At 35.6% G+C, this 23,720-nt stretch overlaps 2 protein-coding genes across 3 annotated transcripts in view; both read left to right on the top strand.

Annotated features, from left to right (window-relative positions):
• The window catches only part of nonC (serine/threonine-protein kinase Smg1), a 358,879-nt gene that overhangs the window by 275,135 nt on the left and 60,024 nt on the right, over positions 1–23,720 (top strand). The gene's annotated exons all lie outside the window — the stretch shown is intronic.
• LOC145680238 (uncharacterized) lies at positions 1,573–3,516 on the top strand. Its single transcript, XM_081750560.1, has one exon. The coding sequence runs from the start codon at positions 1,766–1,768 to the stop codon at positions 2,672–2,674; it is 909 nt and encodes a 302-aa protein (XP_081606686.1). The 5' UTR covers positions 1,573–1,765; the 3' UTR covers positions 2,675–3,516.

The raw sequence follows: 23,720 nt of genomic DNA, 5'->3' as shown, positions 1-23,720 counted from the left end.
GAAGGGGGAGATTCTTCAACGATACGAGTCGAGTTTCGTGTTTTCCATTAGTCTATTATTGCACTCTTGAACTCTTGATCTAAAATATATATTTCTCAAACTCACAGTTCAATTAGTTCCCCTGTTCCCTAAAGAACATCCCTGTTTGAACACCGTTCCAAATTGATTGCTGTAAACTTCCTAACTCAATCTACATTTATACTTTCTTAATAAAACTACTTGTTTTGCAGGGAAATGATTGATGTAGCATGAAAATTTGATCTTACACGTAAACTGTACTCTTTCTCTTGCAAAAATAATCTAGTTCTATCATTTCCCCCCCTGAAAATATAGGTGGAAGTATTTTACAATTACTAATCGGGTACAGAATAATACCCGTTCAATACTACAAAGACGTAGTGGCTTGTAGGACTGGACCCCTTCCCCAACCAAAAATTCTGCGTGAACACCTGATCTCTTCTCGTGATACTATATAAATCAAAAAAGCTCCTTCGTGGCTAAGCGGTTAGCGTACACGTGTTTGGCGTGGAGGAACCCGGGTTCGATTCCCGGTGGGAGCTCATGTGGTTCGGATTCCACGTTAATTAGTAGATCCACATCTCATATAGCCTCGCTGCTGAGCGGGGCGTTAAACCCAAAATCAAATCACTCTATAAACCAAGTATTGCTTTAAAAATCTTAAATTTTAATTTAATCAATCGTGTTTTATTGACTTTTATAATGACTTCTTACACGCCACTTTTATGGAAGGCTATGTAGGGAAAAAAGGCTGTTCTGCATGTTGTCTAAGGTGCCATTTCAGATGTTTCTAGTATAATTAAGAACCAATAGGAAAGAGCATAGATTGGGTCAGGATGGGTGACGCCTAGATGTCGTAATTAATTGAGAAGTGCGTAACAATGTTACGAAGGCCAAAATCATGCTGATTGCTCTTTTTTTTTATTATTGAAGTTTAGCGTCCCTTTCCAGCGCTGAGGCTATGTGAGACTTGACTTACAGTATAAGGTAAAATCCGAACTACTTAATGCATTGTAATTTTCATTTTCTTCCACCGTGAATCTATCCGGGACCATAGTCACAAGACAACCGAGCATAAAACCACGCTGATTTACTCTTTGTATTTACTATTTATTTATTACAGTATGAAGTAGTGTACGTTTGTGGGTAAGTGCAAGATGAAAATATGATTAAACTATTTGAGATATTTCATATTGAAGAGGACTATTGTTTGGCTACTATATAAGGTCATTCATAAATTAAAAAGAAAAATGTCAGTTTTCCATTCGATTGTTTCAAGTTACGTAATGATTTGTTGCAGTAAATTACGTTAATGAATTTTCTATACTGTTGATGTAATTCCAAGAGCAAAAATCCGTAACGAAATGAAACAAAAACATCGTAAATAATGTGAATACACTGTTCAATCTAATACGATATTATATTGTTCATTATACACACAGTATCACCTCAATTTCTTTGTGATACTGACCAGCCTCAGTATGTTGCCATAGTGAACAAGATTGGTGTGGAGATGTCACGTGATCTTTTTTACCTTTCCAGCGCTGGTAAGTGTTCAGGCATGTAAAGAACAACTACACAGTGCTCGCGTTAGAATCGAGGCGCGAGGAGGCTGAATACGTGCTCTTTCTAATGCGCGTTTTATAGCGTGACAAGCTCCACACGGGCTTCTCTCCGTCATCAGGAAAGAAAACAAAACTGTGCCATTTCTCGTGTTTACGACCTGTAATGATACAACCAAACGATCATGAAGCGAAATGACGGTAAAGTTAAAGATTTAGAGAAGATATGTGTGCGTGCATTTCTACGTCTATTAGAATCGGTATGCTTGTCACCGCGATATTGGCAAGTGCGAGATGACTTAAGAAACTATTGTATTACTCAAGTGCCATGGCTTGTACGTCAGAAACTACTAGAAGACATTCTTCGAGGTGGTCGACTGTATAATACCTTAGAATTGTTTCTAGTCGAAACTCTTCTTGCACCAGATGTGAAGCGCCTAGCCGTTCGACATGTTCGTAAGTGGTATAGAGAGCAGTTTCTGGAAATCTTGTCCAATCGTGGCAATGGATTACATGTACTGTTGGTTGAGGATATTACGTGGTTGAATGGACCAGAATCTAGTAAACCTTTTTGTCGTACATTACTGTGTCTCAACAATCTTCGATATGTGTCTTTAAGGTTCGTGTGTGATGATAGTATAATGACTAGCCTTGGCCAAGGTTGTCCTCATTTAGAAGAAATTGACATGGGTGGATCCCTCGCTGTGTCGGATGCTGGTGTCCAGCGGATGTGCCTAAAGGCTATTGCATCAGCTGCAATGGCGAATACTTGTCCCGGGCGACAGTTACCTCCAGTACCGAATAGTACGTATCGCGATGACAATGACGATGATGATAAATCCCCCAAGAAAGGCTGCCTGGACATTTTCGTGCAAGTGGTTCGACAGTGGTTTGTGGATTGTTTCCTGGAAGAGGCCCTGGCGGAGGAAACTCCAATGCCCAGTTGGTGGCGGACGAGTGTAATCAAGCGTGCGAAAAAGAATGCTTGTTGCCAATCATTGCGGGTTGTAAATCTCACCTCAACACGTGTGACAAATAAAGGCATTGACCTTCTGCATACGTGTGCTCCTAAAGCAGAAGTAGTATCAGGGTGACTTATCAAAAGTTTTTTTTTTTTTTTAATTTACTCCAGATTAGGAGAATATATTATTTTTTTAAAAAAATGGATTATACGAAGAAAAATGTGTCTAGTTAGTTTGCCAAAGAAGTGTGAAGTGTTTTACTTAATGATAAAAGTGTTATTTTTAACTCATTGACGTGTTTATGCATTAGTCTGTGATTGTAGTGTGTAGAGTAAATGGAACACATTTAAAATATTTTGATTTTTTTTTTTTTTTTAATGAGTTATGTTCGACTCACTTTTTATGTGATGACCTATGTGATGAAATGATTTGGAACCTAGAAAAATGTGCTGAAGATAATTAGTGAATTCGTTTCAACCCACAATTTTCTAGTTTAAAATTACTTGTTAGTGATAGAACAAATGTTAAGGCTCGTAATTAACTACGGAGTGCCATTCATATATCTAAGATGTGTGAATATATGTATGTATGAATGTATGCATGTGTGTGTGTGGGTCTTAAGTTGTGGCTTGAAATTAATTGTTCCTAGTTACTACGTAAAAGACTGCTATACTTTATATGTTAATTATGTTTAGAAGCTACTAAGACTGCTTTTTGAAAGAATTTTACTCCATATGAATTTCTCAAAATTGGCAGGAATCTTAACAAATAAATTATTGTTACTTTAGTACACTTTAGAAGAGTTTTTGGAGTTGGACAATTCGAAGCAAAAATCATAACCATGTTACCTCTTGCAATATAGCTAATATACATATGTAGCCAGGGCTTCAAGTACTCAATTCCGTTCTGGCTACACTTCTATAGAATGAAAGTAAGTTGATAAGGTCTATTTTTGGGCAATGACAGCCCCCTTTTTTCATTTATTTTTCGAATACGTTTGGTATATTTTAAGTAAAAGCAGGATATATATATATATATATATATATATATATATATATATATATATATATATATATATATATATATATACAAGGGCGGATCCAAGGGGGGCTAAGGGGCTATAGCTCCCCTTTGACGCTCAGGTTTACACTGGATAAAATGGGCTTCAATTCTGCTTTACACTGGATAAAACGGCAAATTATGGTTTAGCCCCTCTCTTGATCATATCCTGGATCCGCCCCTGTATATATATATATATATATATATATATATATATATTTGGTCTAGGAATTAATTCGTGCGGTTGGTACGCACACATTGAAGCTGTAGTACAAACACAAAATACATAAATACCTTAAGAAAAATATTGTCCATCGCTAGCCACCACTTTCGCCCATCTGTCAGGCAATGTACGGATTCCGTGGCGAAAGAAGTCCTCATCCTTGGAAGCGATCAAGTCAGAGACCCATGTTTCGATATCTTCTGAAGAAGTAAACCGCTGTCCAATCAAATCGTTGTTCATGCAATCGAATAAGTAGTAGTCCGAAGGAGCAACGTCTGGTGAATACGGCGGGTGGGGTAAAACTTCCCATCCGATATTTTCTAAATAGGTTTTGACCGGTTTTGCGACATGTGGGCGAGCGTTATCATGTTGAACAATAAGTTTATCATGTCTGTTCTCCCATTCTGGTCGTGTTCTGACCAGAGCTTGCTTCAAACGCATTAATTGTCGTCGATAACGTTCTCCATTCATAGTTTCACCCGGTTGCAGCAGCTCATAGTACACCACACCTTTCATATCCCACCATATGCACAGCATAACCTTTGCACAGTGAATATCTCGTTTTGGTTGTGATGGACCTGGTTCACCTGGTTTCACCCAGGCCTTTTTTCGTTTAGGGTTCTCGTAATGGATCCACTTCTCATCACCCGTAATAATTCGATACAGAAACCCCTTTCTGCTCTGTCGTTGAAGCAGCAATTCGCAAATGGTTTTTCGTCTTTGAACGTCTCTGTCTTTCAATTCATGTGGAACCCAATGTGACATCTTTTGAATCATTCCCATGGCTTTCAAGCGTTTGGAGACTTGTTTGATCAACGCCTAATGCTGCTGCAAGTTGTTCCTGCGTTTGACACGAATCCTGCTCGAGCAATGCTGTCAATTCTTCGTCTTGAATTTTTTTTGGCTGTCCAGCTCGCTCTTGGTCTGCCAAGCCGAAATCACCACTTCTAAACCGTGCAAACCACTTCTGACACGTTCGCTCAGCTAGAGCATGGTCACCATACACTTCCACCAAAATACGATGACTTTCAGTCGCACTTTTCTGCATGTTAAAGTAATGCAGCAGGACACCCCGCAAAAACACTTTATCAGGCACAAATTGCGCCATGTTCACTTAACTACAAACTGGTGTTGTTGACGCTTTAATCCACTGCCCTATACTACGAACGATACGCGATGACAGGGGTTTGCAACACATGTGTGGATACACGGAACTGTGGGACGCTCCGTTCGTTGCGCCATCTCTTGTCCACCCGCACGAATTAATTCCTAGACCAAATATATATATATGTTAATAGTTAAGAACAGCTACTTCTCATCTCCCGTGCACGAGGATACATCTTACTGTTGCACTACCTAAACACCCTAAGTACAAGGGCAAGAACTCAGTCTATTACCTACTTTTTAGCATCCTAGATAGTCAATGAATAATGCCTGAAAGTATGGCGTTTCTCGTCCTTCCCTAAATGGGAAGTACGGCTCCTTAACTATAACCATATATATATACTTCGTTTGCATAATTAGAATAGTCATAATAATGCAAGTTAATTTCTTTCAGCTTATGAAGTTAGATATTTTGATTTTCGCATATTTTAGGCGGTTGCTGTCCATTTCACGAAATCCTGGAGTAATTATACTACGGTAGTCTGTACATTGATCTTCTACCTATAAAAAACGTATATTTAAAATATTAAGTTTCTTTATTGTTGACCACGAGACGAGACTTTGTCTCGTCTCGAGGATTTTGTAGCATTCTTCTCATATTCCGATTTTCGAAGTTTTTCTCATCTTGTTTTGTAAATCTATAGGCCTATACACAATTTATGGCTTGGTTTTCTTTCTTAATTTTATCTAGAAGTGAACAGAATCATCCTGCGTCACGAAGCGCGGGATATTTAAATCATATTTATTATTGAAGCATATTGTGTAATAACTTGAGTATATTTATACTTTGATAAATACTGACCATTAAGCTATATTCGTACTATCACTTTATCAGTTAATAGATTTTTTTTATTAAAAGATCCAATATATTTCAATTAAAAATCTTTTTGTACGCCTTATATAAGGAGAACTAATATAGTGTAGCCAAACCCAGCGGCGCAAATCTGTCTTGAACATTGGAAGGGGGAGTAGGATATATATATATATATATATATATAAGGACCAGGAGAGCAGAGTTGCCTTCAACATTGGGAGGCTGGCAGATTTGAGGCTTCTTCTGAGGGAACATCAATTTCATGTCACTTTTCTTTGTGGCAATCGGACTCAAATCATCACATTTTTCCTTTAAAAAAAAACTCATTTCAAATCGGATTATTGGTGGGGACAGTTCCTAGATTGGAGGGGACATTGACCCCCTCATCCCCCCGGGATTTGCGCCAGTGGCTATCAACTCAATATGATGTACTTATTCCGTAGAAAATACGAAAACTCGATTTAGGAACCGTTCAAAAATGTAACCTCTGATCCAAAAACTAATTATTGGGCAAAACCGCAATATTTTAATACAGCTCACAGATAACTAGAAGAACCCTAAAACAAGGATAGCTGGGAAAGGTCAACGACAGGGTCAAGTCCATTTTCGATTTTTGAGGTTTGGTCTATACTTAGATGTCGGTAAAGTTGTGTGTGTGCTATTCCGTGGTGTCATTTGAAAACCCCGTGAGAAAAGTGGGCGAGCCCATACCTACGTCACACTACTTCTGCTAGGGTTCTTCTCGTCATCTGTGAGCTGTACTTTTTTTTTTTACTGTTCCTGTTTTTTTTTTTTTTTTTTAATTTCCTAAAATTCTTATTTATGCTATGTATCATGTAACATTAAAAAGTGTTAAAGATGTAAGACTTGGGTGAACTAGTATTGCCCACGAGGCTCGAAACTTATTTCGTGGAAACACTAATTTTGGTACAATAATAACAAACGTGTTAAAAAAGAATCGAATATTGACTGCGACGTCTCTGCACACAAGTTTTTATCGAAATCTGCTTGACTTTTGACATATTCCAAGATGTCCACATTAAACTAGTCCTTTGTAAAATGAATGTTGAATATGATCATTGCTAATCGACATTGTTCAGCAATATTACGTACAAGTGGTGATATTTCATTCCGATTTATTTTGTACATTCACTTTCGCGAAAAAGATTTTCACTATGGATTTTATAACCAAAAAAAAAAAAAATAGCGTGTACTATTAACAGAAATATTCTAATTATGCAACCATGAAGTTCGTGTCCTATATGTATTTAAAATATACCAAATTATTGTATATACATACTGGCTGTCTTCAAGTCCGTAGCCAGGAAGGGATTACCGCCGTAAATGATTTTTTTTTTTTTTTGCCTCTTCTAAAGCACAACGTTGTCGAAAATTTTTAAATTAAAGGAAAACTAGATATGAAATTATTTTAATTTTATTTACCAAATAAATTGAATTTAGTGAATTATCTCATTTGTATGATAAATAGTTTGTTAGATGCGCAAAACATCTTCCATTAGACTTTTTGCATTCTTAAGAATTTCAAACTCAAGTACCCTCTTACTACACCACAGCAGGCATCAGAAGCGTTGGGATCAGATGCAATTCCAAAAAATAGTTACATTAAGGTACAGAGAGAAAATTAACTGCGAAGTCATGTAGTTAGGTGGCCAAGGTAACTTAGCACCCTACGGCCACCTTCAACCCTAATTGAAACTTCGTTTCATTAAATATATTCCCTAAAACCAAGCAATCAAGAATCTCCAACTGTTACAGGTTCAATAAAAGGTATTTCTGTGCTGTTCCTTGATGTCTGTCATTGCTCTCTCTAAGAAATTGGGCTGGTTATGGGTCTGGCTGTCATAGACCTTATCAACTCGGACTGTTACAGGACTTCAGGGAAAAAAAATAATAATATAGTAACACTGGAGGCTAAGGAAATGAAATTTTAAAAAATGTAGTTTTACATCCCACGGTTGTTCTCTTTAGGCTAAGGGAGACGGATGATTAAGACAAGCAAAAGATGATGAAAGAATTGGTGGAATGAAATTGTGGAGGAAAAACTGGAGAACCCCGAGATAACTCACGAACTCAGTGTTGTCCGCCAAAACCCACATGAGGGTCATCCCCATAACCTCACCATCTCAGATTTTAATGATATTTGGTACATAGATGCCCTCTAGATAGACTAAGAAAAATAACAAATTTCAACTTTATAGGGCTATATCGACCGGTATTGAAGATATGGCTATATAAATTTTGGAAAAAAATGCCCAAAATAGTATGTTCAATGTATTTTGAAATTGGAATTGCAGCTCTCCTAACTGAACTAGGGAGTTGGTTGAGGTTCATTTTACAGCATTTTTCATGCCTTTCCTGTGGTATACAACAGCATATAAGTTAATACAAATTTTTATTTTCAAACTCAAAATCAAAATTTTACTTCAAAATATTTCAAGAAGTATATATTTTAAAATTTTGAAATTAATTCCATGATATATATTCATATCTATCTATCTATATATATATCTATCTATCTCATATATAATCGTGAGCCATGGCCGGAGATGTATCTAATAAAAAGCTAGAGTTTAGATAGAGTGAATAGAATGCTCCACTCTTCGCCTTCAAGCCAAATAGGTAATTTGCAGTTTTTGCTTGTTAAACTTTAATGGATGTAGAGATAGTACTTGTCCCGTCGTCCAGGCATAAGCTACGCAACTGGTAGACATAGAAATAGGCCATGATGTCACAAAATTATTTCTTAGTTGTAAAGAGAAATATTACTTCCCCATTTCGTACTACGTATGGCGTAGAAGTTGTAGGCGCTATGATTTCAAGTTTCAAATGTCTTTTGAAAAATAATTTAAATTGTGCGAAATCTTCACAGAATGCTTCTGAAAGATATTTGGATTTGTGTGGGGGGGGGTGTAAAACGACACCTGTCAAGTGTTGTCAGACACGAAATTAACAATATTGTGTTTGCTACGCGTAGATACACATTTTGTGAGATATCTGCACCTGTCAAGCTGTTGCCTACACTTGATACATTATAAATAAATAGACATTTTTGGAGAAACTGTACTATGTAGTATAGTTTTCTCATTTTTCTCAAAACTTGTTTTTTCTGACATGTGTCGTTAAAAAAAAAAAAACAATTTAACTGTTCAGATATATAGCGAATGATTATTTACAAAATAATATAAAGAGTTAAATACACAATCTTAAAATTTAACTATGTGACTGTGCCAAACTTGTGCATATTATTGAACATCTCATCAAAGCGTATCAGTTGTCAACCTATTGTACTCACATGTCCAAAATGATTGTCGCTATCTATAACACTCTTCTTGTAAGAGTGTAATTTGATAATTATTTTGCAGGGTACTTTTAATACTGATACTATGTGTATAATCGGGAAATGTATATTTGTGGTAAATTTCATAGGATAAGAATTATAAATACGAAAATTAGACTGAGTAAAACAAAATGTTAAATGGACAACAAAGTTTTATTTTTGTTTTATTGTCCTTATTTACTGCTCTTTTGACATGAAATTTGCCACATACATGACTTTGCCGATTATACACTAACAGTATAAGAAATACCGGGCTAATTCGTTATCAAATTATATTCCTACAGCAACATATAGACCTGCGACAATAATTTTGGACATGAGTGTACATATTACCAAATGTGGCACGTAGCTCAGTGACAAAATGCTTGTTCTCTTCTCGTACGAGAGGTCCCTGGTTCTATAAAAAATGTCTGTAGTAGACTGTGGACAGCAGATCCGTGTGTCCATCGTTTCTTCGAAGTTAGTTTTTTTTTCGCATTCTCATGTGAGTACTTCTCTCTGGATCATTTACTTGCAGTCAGCCTGGGGCCGCGGTGGCACAGTGATAGAGCATTCACCTCTGGTGTATAGGGTCCTTCGTTCGATCCCAGCTCACGCCATGTGAACTTTGTGGTGGACAAACATCGTGGGCGTAGGTTTTCTTGGGGTTCTTCCGTTTCCTCCCACTTTCTTCATTCCTTCATTTCTAATCATTACCCTCTGCTTTAATCTAGTCGGCATAACTGTGGGAAGTAAAACTTGAATATTTTATTTCATTTCATTTTTTGCAGTCAGCCTACTGGGTATGAACTTGAGATGCTAAACCTAAAATTTATTCAATTTGTAATATTAAGAATGGATATCTTATTGTAACAATGGAACGTTTTACAGTAGATTATAGTATTTTGGAAGTGCTAAAAGTTAACGTAAAATTTTAAAAATCAATAAAATTCAACGGACCATTTTTGTAATTAATAAGTAGGTAAAATGATTAGCCTGGGTGCAGCTTATAAGATTTGATTCGTTTTTCTGTAGTTTCGAAAAGTTAAAAAAAAAAACTGTGCAAAAAATAACCTTTATCTTGGTGTAATATATGTTTCGTGAGTTATCAATTGATTTCGGGTAGCATCATAAGCGAATGTAATAAATTATATTTTGCCAATTGAAAAGTAAAGAAAACTCTTGAACTAATGAAAAAGACTGGTGTATTTATCTGTTAAGCTGAACTTCAAAATTAATCTGACAATAAAATGTATAACTGATACGATTACACGAGTTTTATCTCCGTTCAAAAACGAAAGTAAATGTCAAGTAAATAAATATTCTATATATACCATGAAATCTGTGTTTAGCGGAATCCTATGGTATGCTCCTAGGGACTGACTTCATCGAGGGAGTCGAGGGAGTAAAAATATTCACTCGAGGGAGTAAATATATTCACTCTAGAGAGTCGAGGGAGTAAAAATTTTCACTCGAGGGAGTCGAGGGAGTAAAAATATACAGTCGAGGGAGTAAAAATATACAGTCGAGGGAGTCGAGGGAGTAAAAATATACACTCGAGGGAGTCGAGGGAGCAAAAATATTCACTCGAGGGAGTCGAGGGAGCAAAAATATTAACTCGAGGGAGTCGAGGGAGTAAAAATATTCACTCGTGGGAGTAAAAATATTCACTCGAGGGAGTCGAGGGAGTAAAAATATTCACTCTAGGGAGTCGAGGGAGTAAAAATATTCACTCTAGGGAGTCGAGGGAGTAAAAATTTTCACTCGAGGGAGTAAAAATATTCACTCGAGGGAGTAAAAATATTCACTCTAGAGAGTCGAGGGAGTAAAAATTTTCACTCGAGGGAGTAAAAATTTTCACTCGAGGGAGTAAAAATTTTCACTCGAGGGAGTAAAAATTTTCACTCGAGGGAGTAAAAATATTCACTCGAGGGAGTTTCTAGAGTGAATATTTTTACTCCCTCGAGTGAATATTTTTAGTCCCTCGAGTGAATATTTTTACTTCCACGACTCCCTCGAGTAAATATTTTTACTCCCTCGAGTGAATATTTTTACTCCCTCGACTTCCTCAAGTGAATATTTTTACTCCCTCGAGTGAATATTTTTACTCCCTCGACTCCCTCGAGTGAATATTTTTACTCCCTCGACTCCCTCGAGTGAATATTTTTACTCCCTCGAGTGAATATTTTTACTCCCTCGAGTGAATATTTTTACTCCTTCGAGTGAATATTTTTACTCCCTCGACTGTATATTTTTACTCCATCGACTCCCTCGAGTGTATATTTTTACTCCCTCGAGTGTATATTTTTACTCCCTCGACTCCCTCGAGTGAATATTTTTACTCCCTCGACTCCCTAGAGTGAATATTTTTACTCCCTCGACTCCCTCGAGTGAATATTTTTACTCCCTCGAGTGAATATTTTTACTCCCTCGAGTGAATATTTTTACTCCCTCGAGTGAATATTTTTACTCCCTCGACTGTATATTTTTACTCCATCGACTCCCTCGAGTGTATATTTTTACTCCCTCGACTCCCTCGAGTGAATATTTTTACTCCCTCGACTCCCTAGAGTGAATATTTTTACTCCCTCGAGTGAATATTTTTAGTCCCTCGAGTGAATATTTTTACTCCCTCGACTCCCTCCAGTAATTATTTTTACTCCCTCGACTCCCTCGATGAAGTCAGTCCCTGCTCCTATGTCATTTCTTTTATGAACAGGCTTTCGCTAACTACAAGTCAGTAGAACTTCCACACATAATTCACCTATAGCGTTAGCGACAGCGTCAGAAGTGTTGGAAATCGTATTAGTGTATATTTCTTCAGATGTTTACTCTACTTGCTGATCTAAGGGTCCCCGTCAGTGTTCCTTCCATACATGTTTTTGGGGGGCACTGAGACCTCGGAGAGTGCTCCCCTCCCGGACAAGACCAAAATAATATTTCTATAATACGATAATAAATAAAATAGTACCAGAAGTGCCCCCCCCCCGAATACTACGTGTGCCCCGCCGGAACATTTTTTTTCTAAAAGAACTACTGGTCCCCATGATTCCCCCTCCATTTTTTTTTTTTTTTTTTTTTACGTTTTTCAAAATATTGCAGAAATGAAAGAATAATCCTGAAATTCCTTCTGCGTGATTATTTAATGTGTAGAAAATACAGTCTAGTAAGAATAGCTTTATAAAAGTCAATGTTTCTCGTTGTCCAAAAATGTTCGGAAATCAGTCATGATAATATATGCTTAAATGGCGAATTAAGCAAGAACAACAGTTTTAAATTTTTACTAGTTCACTTAGTATAGTATTTTGTTTAGTAGAGATTTACACTGATAAATTAATTGCTACGTTCTTTTATTTCTGCAGTGTCTTGGTAAAAGTGAAACACTAGGCAAAAAGCTCATACTCTTCAACATATGCACTTTATTTATTTGATGTCTCTATGCATATGAGAGAGTAAGTTAAAATTAACGTTGGAAACATTTAAAAACTAGAGATTGCATAGATTGTTTTCAAATATACTTTAACTGCGTTAATGGGGAGGAATCGAGAATTAAAGATAAAATATGTAAAATGACGTTATTACAATTCAAGTCCTTTTCAAAGAAAATATAATAATAATTTCCCATATAAAATAAATGAACTAAAACAAAAATGACGTCATTAAACGAGGTCATTAACTGAACAGAATATTTCGACAGTTAAGGGTAAGATGAGTAGAAAATAGCATCACCTGCAATGATTTGTTGAGACTTCTTATCGTGACGAGGACAAATAGCCTCGCTGCTCACGTCCCCATTAAACTAACCAATCAGTAGAGCCTCTTTGTTTAAAATGTGAAACAGGATAGGTAAATGATGGGAAAACTCAGACTAATTCCATTACTTTGGTTTCAACCTAAGATCTTAGTTGACCAAAGAAAATTTAGATTTGTTTAATTCTATCTACGATTAACAATATAGATTTTCAGTTATATGTGGGTGGCCATTTTTCTAAAGGACTCTCCCTCCACTTGTAAACACGCACATTGGATTCTAAATGTTCTGTTAAAACAGTTTCTGACCAGCTTCAAATATCTCTTCCCGTGAAGGTTAAGGTTTGTGTGACTCTCTGAACGTAATGATCTGAACGTGTTTGTTGTTCAATGTTCCGTACTGCTGTGTGCCATACACATTGTACTACATCATAGAATGTAACGTTTGTTGACACAGCTGCTGCACAGATACACTTGTCAATGTTCCAAAGCAAGCTGAGAAGATTAGAAGAAGACTTTTCTTGTTTTTAGTAGATAAAGTGAGGATTGTTACGTGCTGCAAATATTTTCGGTATCAACGACGGAACTCAATGGAATTTATTTTTATAGCATGTCAGTAACAGGAAATGCTCAATAATGTTTTATCATAGTCGGCATAATACTGCGAGAAAAATGTCTTCGATATCTGACAATTCTGTTAACAGCCGTTGCAACGAAGCATCATAATCATTACAAGTCCAGGGGCTCAGTGGTAGAGCGTTTACCTCTGGTGCGTGGGGTTCCTGGTTCGATCCCAGCTCGCGCCAAGCTTTGTGGAACAAACACGGTGTTCGTAGGTTTTCTCGGGGTTCTCCCGTTTCCTCCCACTATTCATTCCACCATTGCATTCATTTCTCATCATCACGTCTCCTTTAGTCTGACCGGTATAACCGTGGCACATAAAACTGAAAGATTTCATTTCATTTAATTTCATTGCTAGTCTACTGCTGGATGAAAGTACCTCCATAACCATGCAGAGTGCGCAAGCTAAATTTGTCAGTTCGTGGTGAAAGAACAACGGGGAACATTCGAGTCAAAACTAATATATATATATATATATATATATATATATATATATATATATATATATATATATATATATATAATATGGCTCATAGCGAGTTACTTTTTTCCAATTTATCACTAAAAGTTACTTTTTTTGGGAGGTAAAGTGATTTTTTCGTCTGATTTATGTTTTGCATTGGCAATTTTCTAACAAAAATATAAAAAATAAATGGAAAAAGGCAGAAACTTGATACTCATTATTACTCTTCTGAAAGCTTCAGTACTTGCTGCCACATGTGAAACAGTCAACTTTATTCTCACTTCAGCTTTTATTCTTTCTAAAGCACTGGGGTTGATAACCCTTCTGTGTCTATTATTTCTTCTATCATAATAGTATTTTCTCTAGTAATAGTTAACGCTCCGCTCAACGTTGTGTGTGTTTCATCATGTTCGTCTTGCGTTATGCTTCTCGTATGTTCTTCTTAAGAGTAGGTGATCAATTTGAATATTTCATTTCTTTGAGAACTCTCAATGCTAAGTTAAATATAATGCCTGGGATGGAGAAATTCGGAAATAGGCCAGAACTGGTTCCACTTACTCAGAAGCTTCTTACATCTGCTAAGTCTGCTTACCGTAACTACAAAGCATACTTAGAAAACCTAAGAAAAGAGGAAGCTCAAAAAGAAGTAGTAAAGAAGAAAAGATGAAACAAAACAACAAACAGAGAGAGAGAGGTGATGGAGAAATTGACAAAGAAAGGGGGGCATGATGAGATTTTGGTCAGTTTTTCGTGTGCTTTTGGTTACTTTTCAACTATTTACAAGAGACCAGATTACTATGAGCCCTATATATATATATATATATATATATATATATATATATATATATATATATATATATATATATATATATATATATATATATATATATATATATATATATATATAATATTGAAACCTGGATAAGTGACAAAGATGACAACAATGAAACGAGAAATCATTCAGTAAAGCTATCTTTAGCATTAAAATTGACTCAAAGCGTTTTCTGGTATTTGAAATATGGAACACGCATGGTTTCTCGAAAGAGAACCTTAAACGTCACCCGAATCCTAACGATCATCTTAATCTTAGTGTTTTCATAGGATTACAATCAGGAGATAAGGGAGCACACGTTCCGGCTGGTGTAGTCTAAAAATTTCCTGATAACCACTTTAGGGTTATTATTATTTCATTTTGAGGGTAGTTCTACCATCAAAATGAAATAATAAAAACTTCACAGGTTCGAACTTCATCTATGTTGAAAATTTGATTGAGATCAATCGGGTGGTTCAAGAGTTATTAACTCACGAACATGGTCACTTTTATTTTTATATTTATTGTTTTGTGTATATCTCCCCTTCTTCCCAACCCTACGTTATTCCGTCAAAGTGAAATGGCGAAATCCATCCCAGGCACGAACATCATCTGTGTTGAAAATTTGATCGAGATTGGTCGTTTGGTTCAAGAGTTAAGTTTTATTTATTTTTTTTATAATTCCCCCCGCCAATCCTAAGTTCTGCCGTCAAAGTGAATAGCTAAAAAACACTCCCAGGCCAGAACTGCATCTACGTCAAAAATTTGATCGAGATCGGTCAAGTGGTTCAAGAGATTAAGAGAGACATAATCACTTTCAATTTGGATGTGGTTTTTTGTTCACATACACTGGTATTAAGACAAATCAGCTGATAAGGTGATGCCGAAAATGGAGTTGTGATGTAGAACACTAACATTTTTATGCATCCTCTTGCATTGTTTACTTAATATATGGCAAAACATGTCTTGAGGATGTGAACTGTGGCACCTTTTACGTACTGCGACTCTTAGCATGTTAGAGATGAACTCTGAGAAAGTGAATAAAATGTTGATGTGAAATAATTTGATATTATACCGAATTACAGTAAGCTTATTTTATGTTCGTTTCAGTAACAATATCAAACGGTTTGCTTGAAACTGAGTCAATCAATTTTCCATTTTCCCGCAGGTATTTTTTTTTTTTTTTTTAATCTCATTCATCTTTACCAAAGTAGATGTGAATAACACTGCTGATAAAGAAATGTATCCTCGTCCTTTTGCCGAGAACAAGAGGAACAACATCTAAAATTTGTGATGAAACTTGAAGGAATAGTTAGAATTACTAAACAAATTATTACGAAAACAGGACAAAATTCAAGAGGACAAACCGCAAGGAAAATTAAGACAAAACGGACTAAATTCAAGTGACAATTATAGGCGCATTTTAATAAAAGAATGATTATCTTTTTCCTCAACTATTATGTATCTAAAATGTTACCTGAAATTCTTCACTTTATGGAAACAACATTTCAAAAATGCTGAAATCCCAATAAAAGACGTAAGGCTGTTATAATAAGTATATATTTCATATTTTGATCTTTGCTTTAAAAAAAACGGCCAGTATTTCAGAATTAAAACAAATATTTATACATTACTCAAAATAAAAAAACTGCTATATGCTACCATACAAAAACTACTTTTTTAAAATCAAACAGCATCACAGTTACTTTTCGTAATTAAAATGAATGGTCTTACTGTAATATGCTAAACATATTTCAAATGTATTAAAGGTATAATTAATAGAAATACCCAGAACTTTTCATATGGGTATATGTGAAAGTGATTAAATCTAATATGCCCTTTTGTTAAAATATTTTTACGTTTTATTGAGTTTTCAGCATTTTAAAAGAAAGAAGAAAGTTATTTCAGTTGCAAAAATGCATATAACATTTTAGGGGAAAAAATAATCATATGGGATGTGCCATGGAACATACAATATACACTCCTATGATTTTGTCCTCGTCAGAATTTGCCTTGCATTTTGACTGCTTGGATTTAGTTCCCGCCCTCGTTACTATAACCATTTTATACTTGAGTTGCGATTTGCATACAAACACGCTAGGAGTCAAGCTTTTTCGGTGCTGCAGTTCCCTAAAAAAAAATTCCTCCTCGCAGAATTCCCTGTCTCCAAAGATTAGGCAGAACGAGAATTCCCGTTCTGCTTAAAGATAAAATCATTCAAAATATTTTCTACAAAGTCCTGGTAGGTTTTAGGCAGAAACAGAATGAATCTCTTTAATATCGCACCCTCCTAGTTGAGGGGGTGTAAGGAATTCATTTTCGGGGTGTGTCCGAAAATTTTAGGGGGGTGCTGGGAGGGTGTTAGGGGGTGTAGATAAATCACTACTCTCTCTAGAAAACAATGTAAGTGCCAAAAACAATAGTTATTGTAACAGCAGAGACAAAAGATAGTTAATTGGCCCAAGCGTCACAAAATAGGAAATACTATTGCTTGGAAACATAACCTAGCACATAACGAAGTGAAGCTATGTATTAAAATCTAAGGCATAAAACGTATTTAGAAAAATAAAATAAGTGAAACAGTTTCAGGGTGGCACTTACATTGTTTTCAACAGCGAGTCTTCAGTTGCATTAGTATACAGAAGACCAAGGTATTGCGTTGCAAGATCTGTTAAGGGGGAGGGGATAAAAGTCCAAATACTTCATTATTTTTATGTAAAGAAGGAAAATTGCAACATACTAGTGAAATAGGTGACTAATGGGGAGACTGAATTTGGGATCTTGTATTAGGAATTTGACATGAAGAAGAGGGAGACATGCTTATATGGAAATAGTGTCAGAAAAGGACGTGACACTTATTCTACGAAAAAACAATGAAAAGAAGGTTAATACTAAGCCTAATAATAATAAACTTGTGACACCCCTCCCATCAAATACATATCGGGCAACGCCTATGATGTGATCGGCTTTGAAACGAGCTATACTGTAATCTTCGTAAGTGTGAAAATACATAGAGCTATAAGATATAAGTGAAGCTTATAATTTCATTTTAGCTCTCCCGTCCTTCTCCACTGTTTCCAAAGACAATCGCCACTACCGATAAGGTGTACTCATTAATTATACGTATATGTTCAGTGGTGGTAGCTACCCGACTCAGTACGTTCAGGTAACATGGCGTCTTTTGAGTAAATGAAAAGTGAACTAAGTAACTGTTTTTTCCGTTATAGCCATAGGGCTATGCACCTTTTTAAGTTTCCTTTTAAGGAATATTTATTTTTTTCTTCATTTTTTGTTTTGGGATTTACATTAGCCTGCAACCTATTACGTTGCGCTTCTATTATTAGAATTGAAAAAATGTTGTACGGCAAGAATTGTAGAATAGCCATTAAAGTTAAAAGGCTATCAGTAGCTGTTAACTATCTACTTGCTTATTTTTGCTTTACCAGTTTTAAAAGTCAGGTTCAAGTATGTTGCAATAGTCTTCCAACATGTTCTTTTTTTTTTTTTTTCCTGTCCGTTCTTTCAATGAAGTATCAGCTTGTCGTGTCCAACCTTGAATCCTTTCCTCTCTCCCGCGCCGCCATCAGATTCTTAAAAATGTGAAAGTAACACTTGGTTTAGGTGCACGTATATATATATCTGTTACATAATTATATGGTATCCTACTCTCAAGAGAAAAACGTACGTTTTCGCTTTTATGGAAGGCTTCCGTGAACACAGGTAGCGTGAAGATAAGAAATTGAAATTATTTTTACGTAATGCGTAATAAAGATAATACATACGGCCATTCCACGTAAATATGAGCCTAAAGACAGAAAATTGTTTTAAATATATTTTGCTCATTATTTATATAAAAGTAACGAGAAAGATTCCAAATTTAGTATGCAGGTCGATTTCTCATTAAAAAGTTTGTTTTTATCTTTTTGAGCAATTGAAGTTCCATGTTGCACGGAGCCAGTCGAAGGGAGAATTTACCAGCAATTTTGGACACCTCTGATTATTACGTGATAAGCATTTGATTCAGTTGCACTGCAGTGTAGACAAGCTTGTACATTTTTGGGAACTGAAACTCAGGAGTTTTAAAGCTATTAGTATATTAGGTAGTCTACTATTTGATTACTTTTGGTACCAATGTAATTATGTAACACCCGTTACAATACAGATACGATTTTTTTTTCTATACAACTTGTACTAAAAGTCAGTAGTAGCCTATCTTTTGCAAAAGTAAAATTGAGCGTATGTGCAATACATCAGGGAAATGAATATAATTTTTTCTCATTTAATAGGCAAATACTGCGGAACGGGTGTTACATGTGTATAAATAACTTGGTTTGATAATGATATTTTGTACACTTAGGCTAGATCTAAGACCCTAAAAAGGGAATTTGAAGTTAGTAAAGGTATAGAGGGTCCTCTTCTGCAGACATGAATTATGGTAAGAGTGAACAGTGTGCGAATTAAGAGACATTGTACCGGAGGCGATGAAGTGCACTCCAGAGGAAATAACATCTAGGAGCTATTGTGGAATGGAGAACTTCCTCTCATGCCCCCGTTAATTGCACACTCAGGGCAGTGATTAAATAGCATAAAAGTGCCGTATTTCAATTGAAAGAAATGAAATCTGAGTTTTACGTCCCACGGTTATGCCGGTTAGGCTAAAGGAGACGGTGATTATGAGAAATGAATGAAATGGTGGAATGAAGAGTGGGAGGAAACGGGAGAACCCAAGAAAACCCACGCACACGGCCGTATTTCAATTGAGTACTCCTTGCATACTAGAAGTATACTTCTTCATCAGAAGCCCAATACGCTACTATTGAAAGTCGTCGTTTAGTAAATCATTAGGGAGTGCAGTGCGACAGATTTTCAAAAGTGATAGTATTTTTGTGGTGCAAATATACTTGTAATTTAATACTAGTACAGCTAATTGACTAAACAGGATCAGCCCTCATTCATTCAGCATCATCTAGATGATAGGCATCCTATCTATTACAATTGCAAAATTGGCCACATTTCTGTATGAATGCATTAAACAGCACATAATTTAATTTAGATGACAAATGTGGCAGAGTAGTTTACATGTTGCTGAGTTCCAGGCGAAATGACACATTCTGCATTTTTTCAGAAAAGCATAATAAAATTAGAAACCCGAAAGACAGAATGTTCAAAATATGAGTTCCATTTCAATTAGAGCATTTACTTTGTTGTCCGTTTCAATCAATTAAAGAAGAGCACTGCTTCCTCATTGAATATGCTATAATCAGAGAATATAAGTGATAGAAATGATACTTCTGACATTTCCGAAACAGAAAAAAATGGCATAATAGCAAACATTTCAAGTAGTACATCTGTAAACAGTTACCATCAAGGAACTAGAAAAACCCTACACTACAATGGCTTGTACACACATACCTAAGATAAAATACACTCTACGAATGAAATTGTGATAAGCCCTTTGCGGAAAGATGATGTTTTTGTTGGAATGTTTGTTTTAGTTGCAATGAAAGTTCAAATAAGTAACAAACTGTCGTCAAGTTGGAATCTGTTAAGGACTTCTGGACAAAAATAGTAATATTAGTTATGTTATGTTCAAATCTTGTGGCAAAAAGGAATTCGAACTACGTGGAAGTTTGGAAAGTATAATTCATGTTCATGACGAGATTCGTAAACTGCCAACTCCAATTATGAAAATTAAAGAATAATGTAATTGACTTTTGTTGATGATCAGTGTATGAACAGACCTATAGTTCAATACTGAAACTTTCCACATTTTTCTGATTTATATGTTTATTATTTTGTGTTTTTATTTCCTACATTGTACTACATGTTGTAACTTTCTATGTATTAACATTGAAATAGTTTGTTCTTTACATAATATGCTCATTAAAAGTGAAGTTGGTTTAAGTTCATTCGCAGTGTGTAACACTATGTAACCTTTACAGTATTGAACAATTTTTTAAAATAAAAGCCATTATACTTAAGAAATTTGTTTGCAATATTCATAGCATCATTCTTTCAGAAAAGTGCACACATAATTGAAAACAAATTTTGAGCTGGACATTCACAGACTTTGGCTTAATTTTAGATGCATCTGAAAGTGGATGTCCAATTGCTGTAACGCCCCTTATGCGACATTTTTCATTATCACTGAGTTGTGGTATCATGTATATGTAACAAATATTGCGTTTACTAAAATATACAGACAAACGGTGATGTTTCGAGGCAATTGGATATATCTTAACCCAGTAAGTACATTACTATAACAATTTATATTCCTCCAACAATTTTTATAGAGGGAGTTTGACTACGGGCCTATGATATAAAGTACTCTCCAACCACCTCCATAAAAGTTGCGTGAATACCTTAGGATTCTAAAACATGTATTTTTGGATAGAGCACATACTAGTTCCTAAGTGAAGTCTTGACCCGACTACAGTAGGTCCCATAGTTTTGGAGCTATGAACCTTTAAAATTCATTTTTTCATGTTTTCGGCAGCCTAGAACACGTAAACTATGGGGTTTTCACCCTGTGTTTATTGGAACTTTTTTTTGTTTGTTTGTTTGTTTGTTTTACTCTCAGGAATTACTCCTCTGCTTTTGTACAATGAAATTAGCGCCATGCTCTATATATAATATATATGTTATAGTTCCGGATCCAGGGTTTTCTGAGGGGGGGGGGTGCACCAATAACTTTCAGTACATCTGAATCAACTTTAATTTTTTTTTAATGCCTTTAGGCATGTGATGTGTATGAGGAACTGACTTAAACTATTGTGTTTAGCAAAACCACTCTCTTTTAAGCCCGAAACGGAAATATGACATGAAATTTTAGGAAAGTATTGCTATTTCCACTGTCAGTTTCTCACTTTAGATAGTGTATATTCAGAACGGAGGGGGGTGCACGTGCTCCGGTGCACCCTAAATCCGGCCATATATATATATATAATATTTTCACATTCTCTATCAGGCACATTGTGTCTCATCCTTCAACTTGATTCTTCCATTTGGACTCTTTACTAGTCAGTTCCCCAGATACCAAAATCTAGTCACTTGATTAACCACAGTTCTATTTAATTTTTAACGAAGTTAAGACTAGCATACTCTAAGAAGGTAAAGAGAGAATCAGACTTAAAAGACCAGGATGATCAGATCATTATGTCAAATAACTAACAATAAATAAATAAAATATTTGTCCGTTCTCCATGCTGCCCCTAACCTTTGGATTGAAAGAGATTATATTTTGCTATCGTGGATCTTTTGTCCTTAGTCAAGTGTGGAGTGACATTGTTTGAACGTAAAATTGTCTTATTGACAAGACCATTCCTCAGCGCGGCTACTTCTGACGCAACAAGGTCAAACTTAAGATGAAATAGAGAGGTTACAAGGTCAGATAATTTCCTCTCTTGACACTTGAAGACCGTTAGGTAGTCACACTATGAATACAATTCAATTGTGTTACATGTGATAAAATGCTAATGATAACAGTTTAAGTGGTGGAGGTGAAAGTTCGACTTTGAACGGAAAGCACGTCGTATATATGATATGATCTTCGATAAACAATAATGTTTTGTTCATTTAAATACAACTCTTCAGGTTTCTTCTCTTGGGACAATCCAAATTGAAATTATGACAAGGTTGATATATATTGATATAACTATGCAAAACAAGAATTTTAGGAATGATAAAAAAAATGCATCAAAAGATTGCGATCTTGGCCAATAATTAGTCTTTGGGTCAGGGGTCACAAAATTTTTAAGTGGACCCTACATCGAGTTCTCGTATTTTCTACGAAATAAGCACATCATACTGAGTTAAGTAATAGCTTGTGTTTGACTACACTGTATGTTCTCCAGATATAAGGCGTACAAGAAAAATTTTGATTATATTGGAGTTTTAAGATCTAAAAACTAACTCTATGGCCTATGGAACCCGGAGGTTCAATGCCGCGTTCACAAAAGCTCTCCACTGACTTCTATCCTTAGCCAACTGGATCCAGTTTCTACTTTGTATTCCTTACACTAAAATATAAATGCTGAGCACAACAACGTTTTATTATAAAATAATAATTGTGACAGTTTCGGATATCAAACATATCCTTCTCCAGACACTATCGAAGGACACTATAAAGAAGGATATGTTAGATATCCGAAACTGTTACAATTATTATTTTATAATAAAACGTTGCTTTGCTCAGCATTTGTATTTTAGTGTAAGTTATTGAATATAGCAAAGCTAGTATGAATCAGTTAGTTTTTGTATTCCTATTTCTGCGAGACTCGTCTCAATATTGCCCTCCCATCTATGCTTAGGTCTTCCTAATAGTCGTTTTCCGATCGGGCTTCCAGTTAAGACTTTGAAAGCGTTCCTACTTTCTTCCATCCTGACTACGTGACCTGTCCATCTGAGCCTCCTAGATTTGATGACCATAACAATGTTTGGTAAACCGTATAAATCATATAGTTCCTCGTTATGAAGTTTCCGCCATTCCCCATTCCTCTTGGATCCGAATATTCGTCTAAGGATCTTGTTCTCAAATATTTCATTCTACGTTCTTCACTCAGAGTAAGAGACTATGTTTCGCAGCCATACAGAACAACAGGCATGATTATTGTTTTATATATTTTAAACTTCAAATTCCTCGACAGAAAATTTTGAACTAAATAATGACACGAATTCCCTGCTTTTAGTCGACATTTAATTTCTTCGTGAATATGGTTTTCGTTTGTTAATATTGATTCTAGATATTTGAAAGTATCCACTTGATGAAAAGTATTACTTGATATTTTAATGTATCCATAATTTGCAGTATTACAATCCCGACGAAGGTCCATGTATTTAGTTTTCCCTGCATTTACTTTTAAACCCATAATGTCCCTGCAAGTGTTTAATAAGACCTCTGCATTTCTTTCTGTAATTCTCTTATCATCCCCTATTAA

Source organism: Thermobia domestica, chromosome 3, assembly GCF_964235325.1.
Source record: "Thermobia domestica chromosome 3, izTheDome1.hap1.1, whole genome shotgun sequence".
Classification (NCBI taxonomy): domain Eukaryota; kingdom Metazoa; phylum Arthropoda; class Insecta; order Zygentoma; family Lepismatidae; genus Thermobia; species Thermobia domestica.
The sequence above is the reverse complement of the archived record's forward strand: the minus strand, read 5'-3'. Positions and strand labels throughout refer to the sequence as shown.

Bases quoted from the DNA above. Each gene is read 5' to 3' on its own strand.
- LOC145680238 (XM_081750560.1), top strand. From the start codon at position 1,766: ATGAAGCGAAATGACGGTAAAGTTAAAGATTTAGAGAAGATATGTGTG.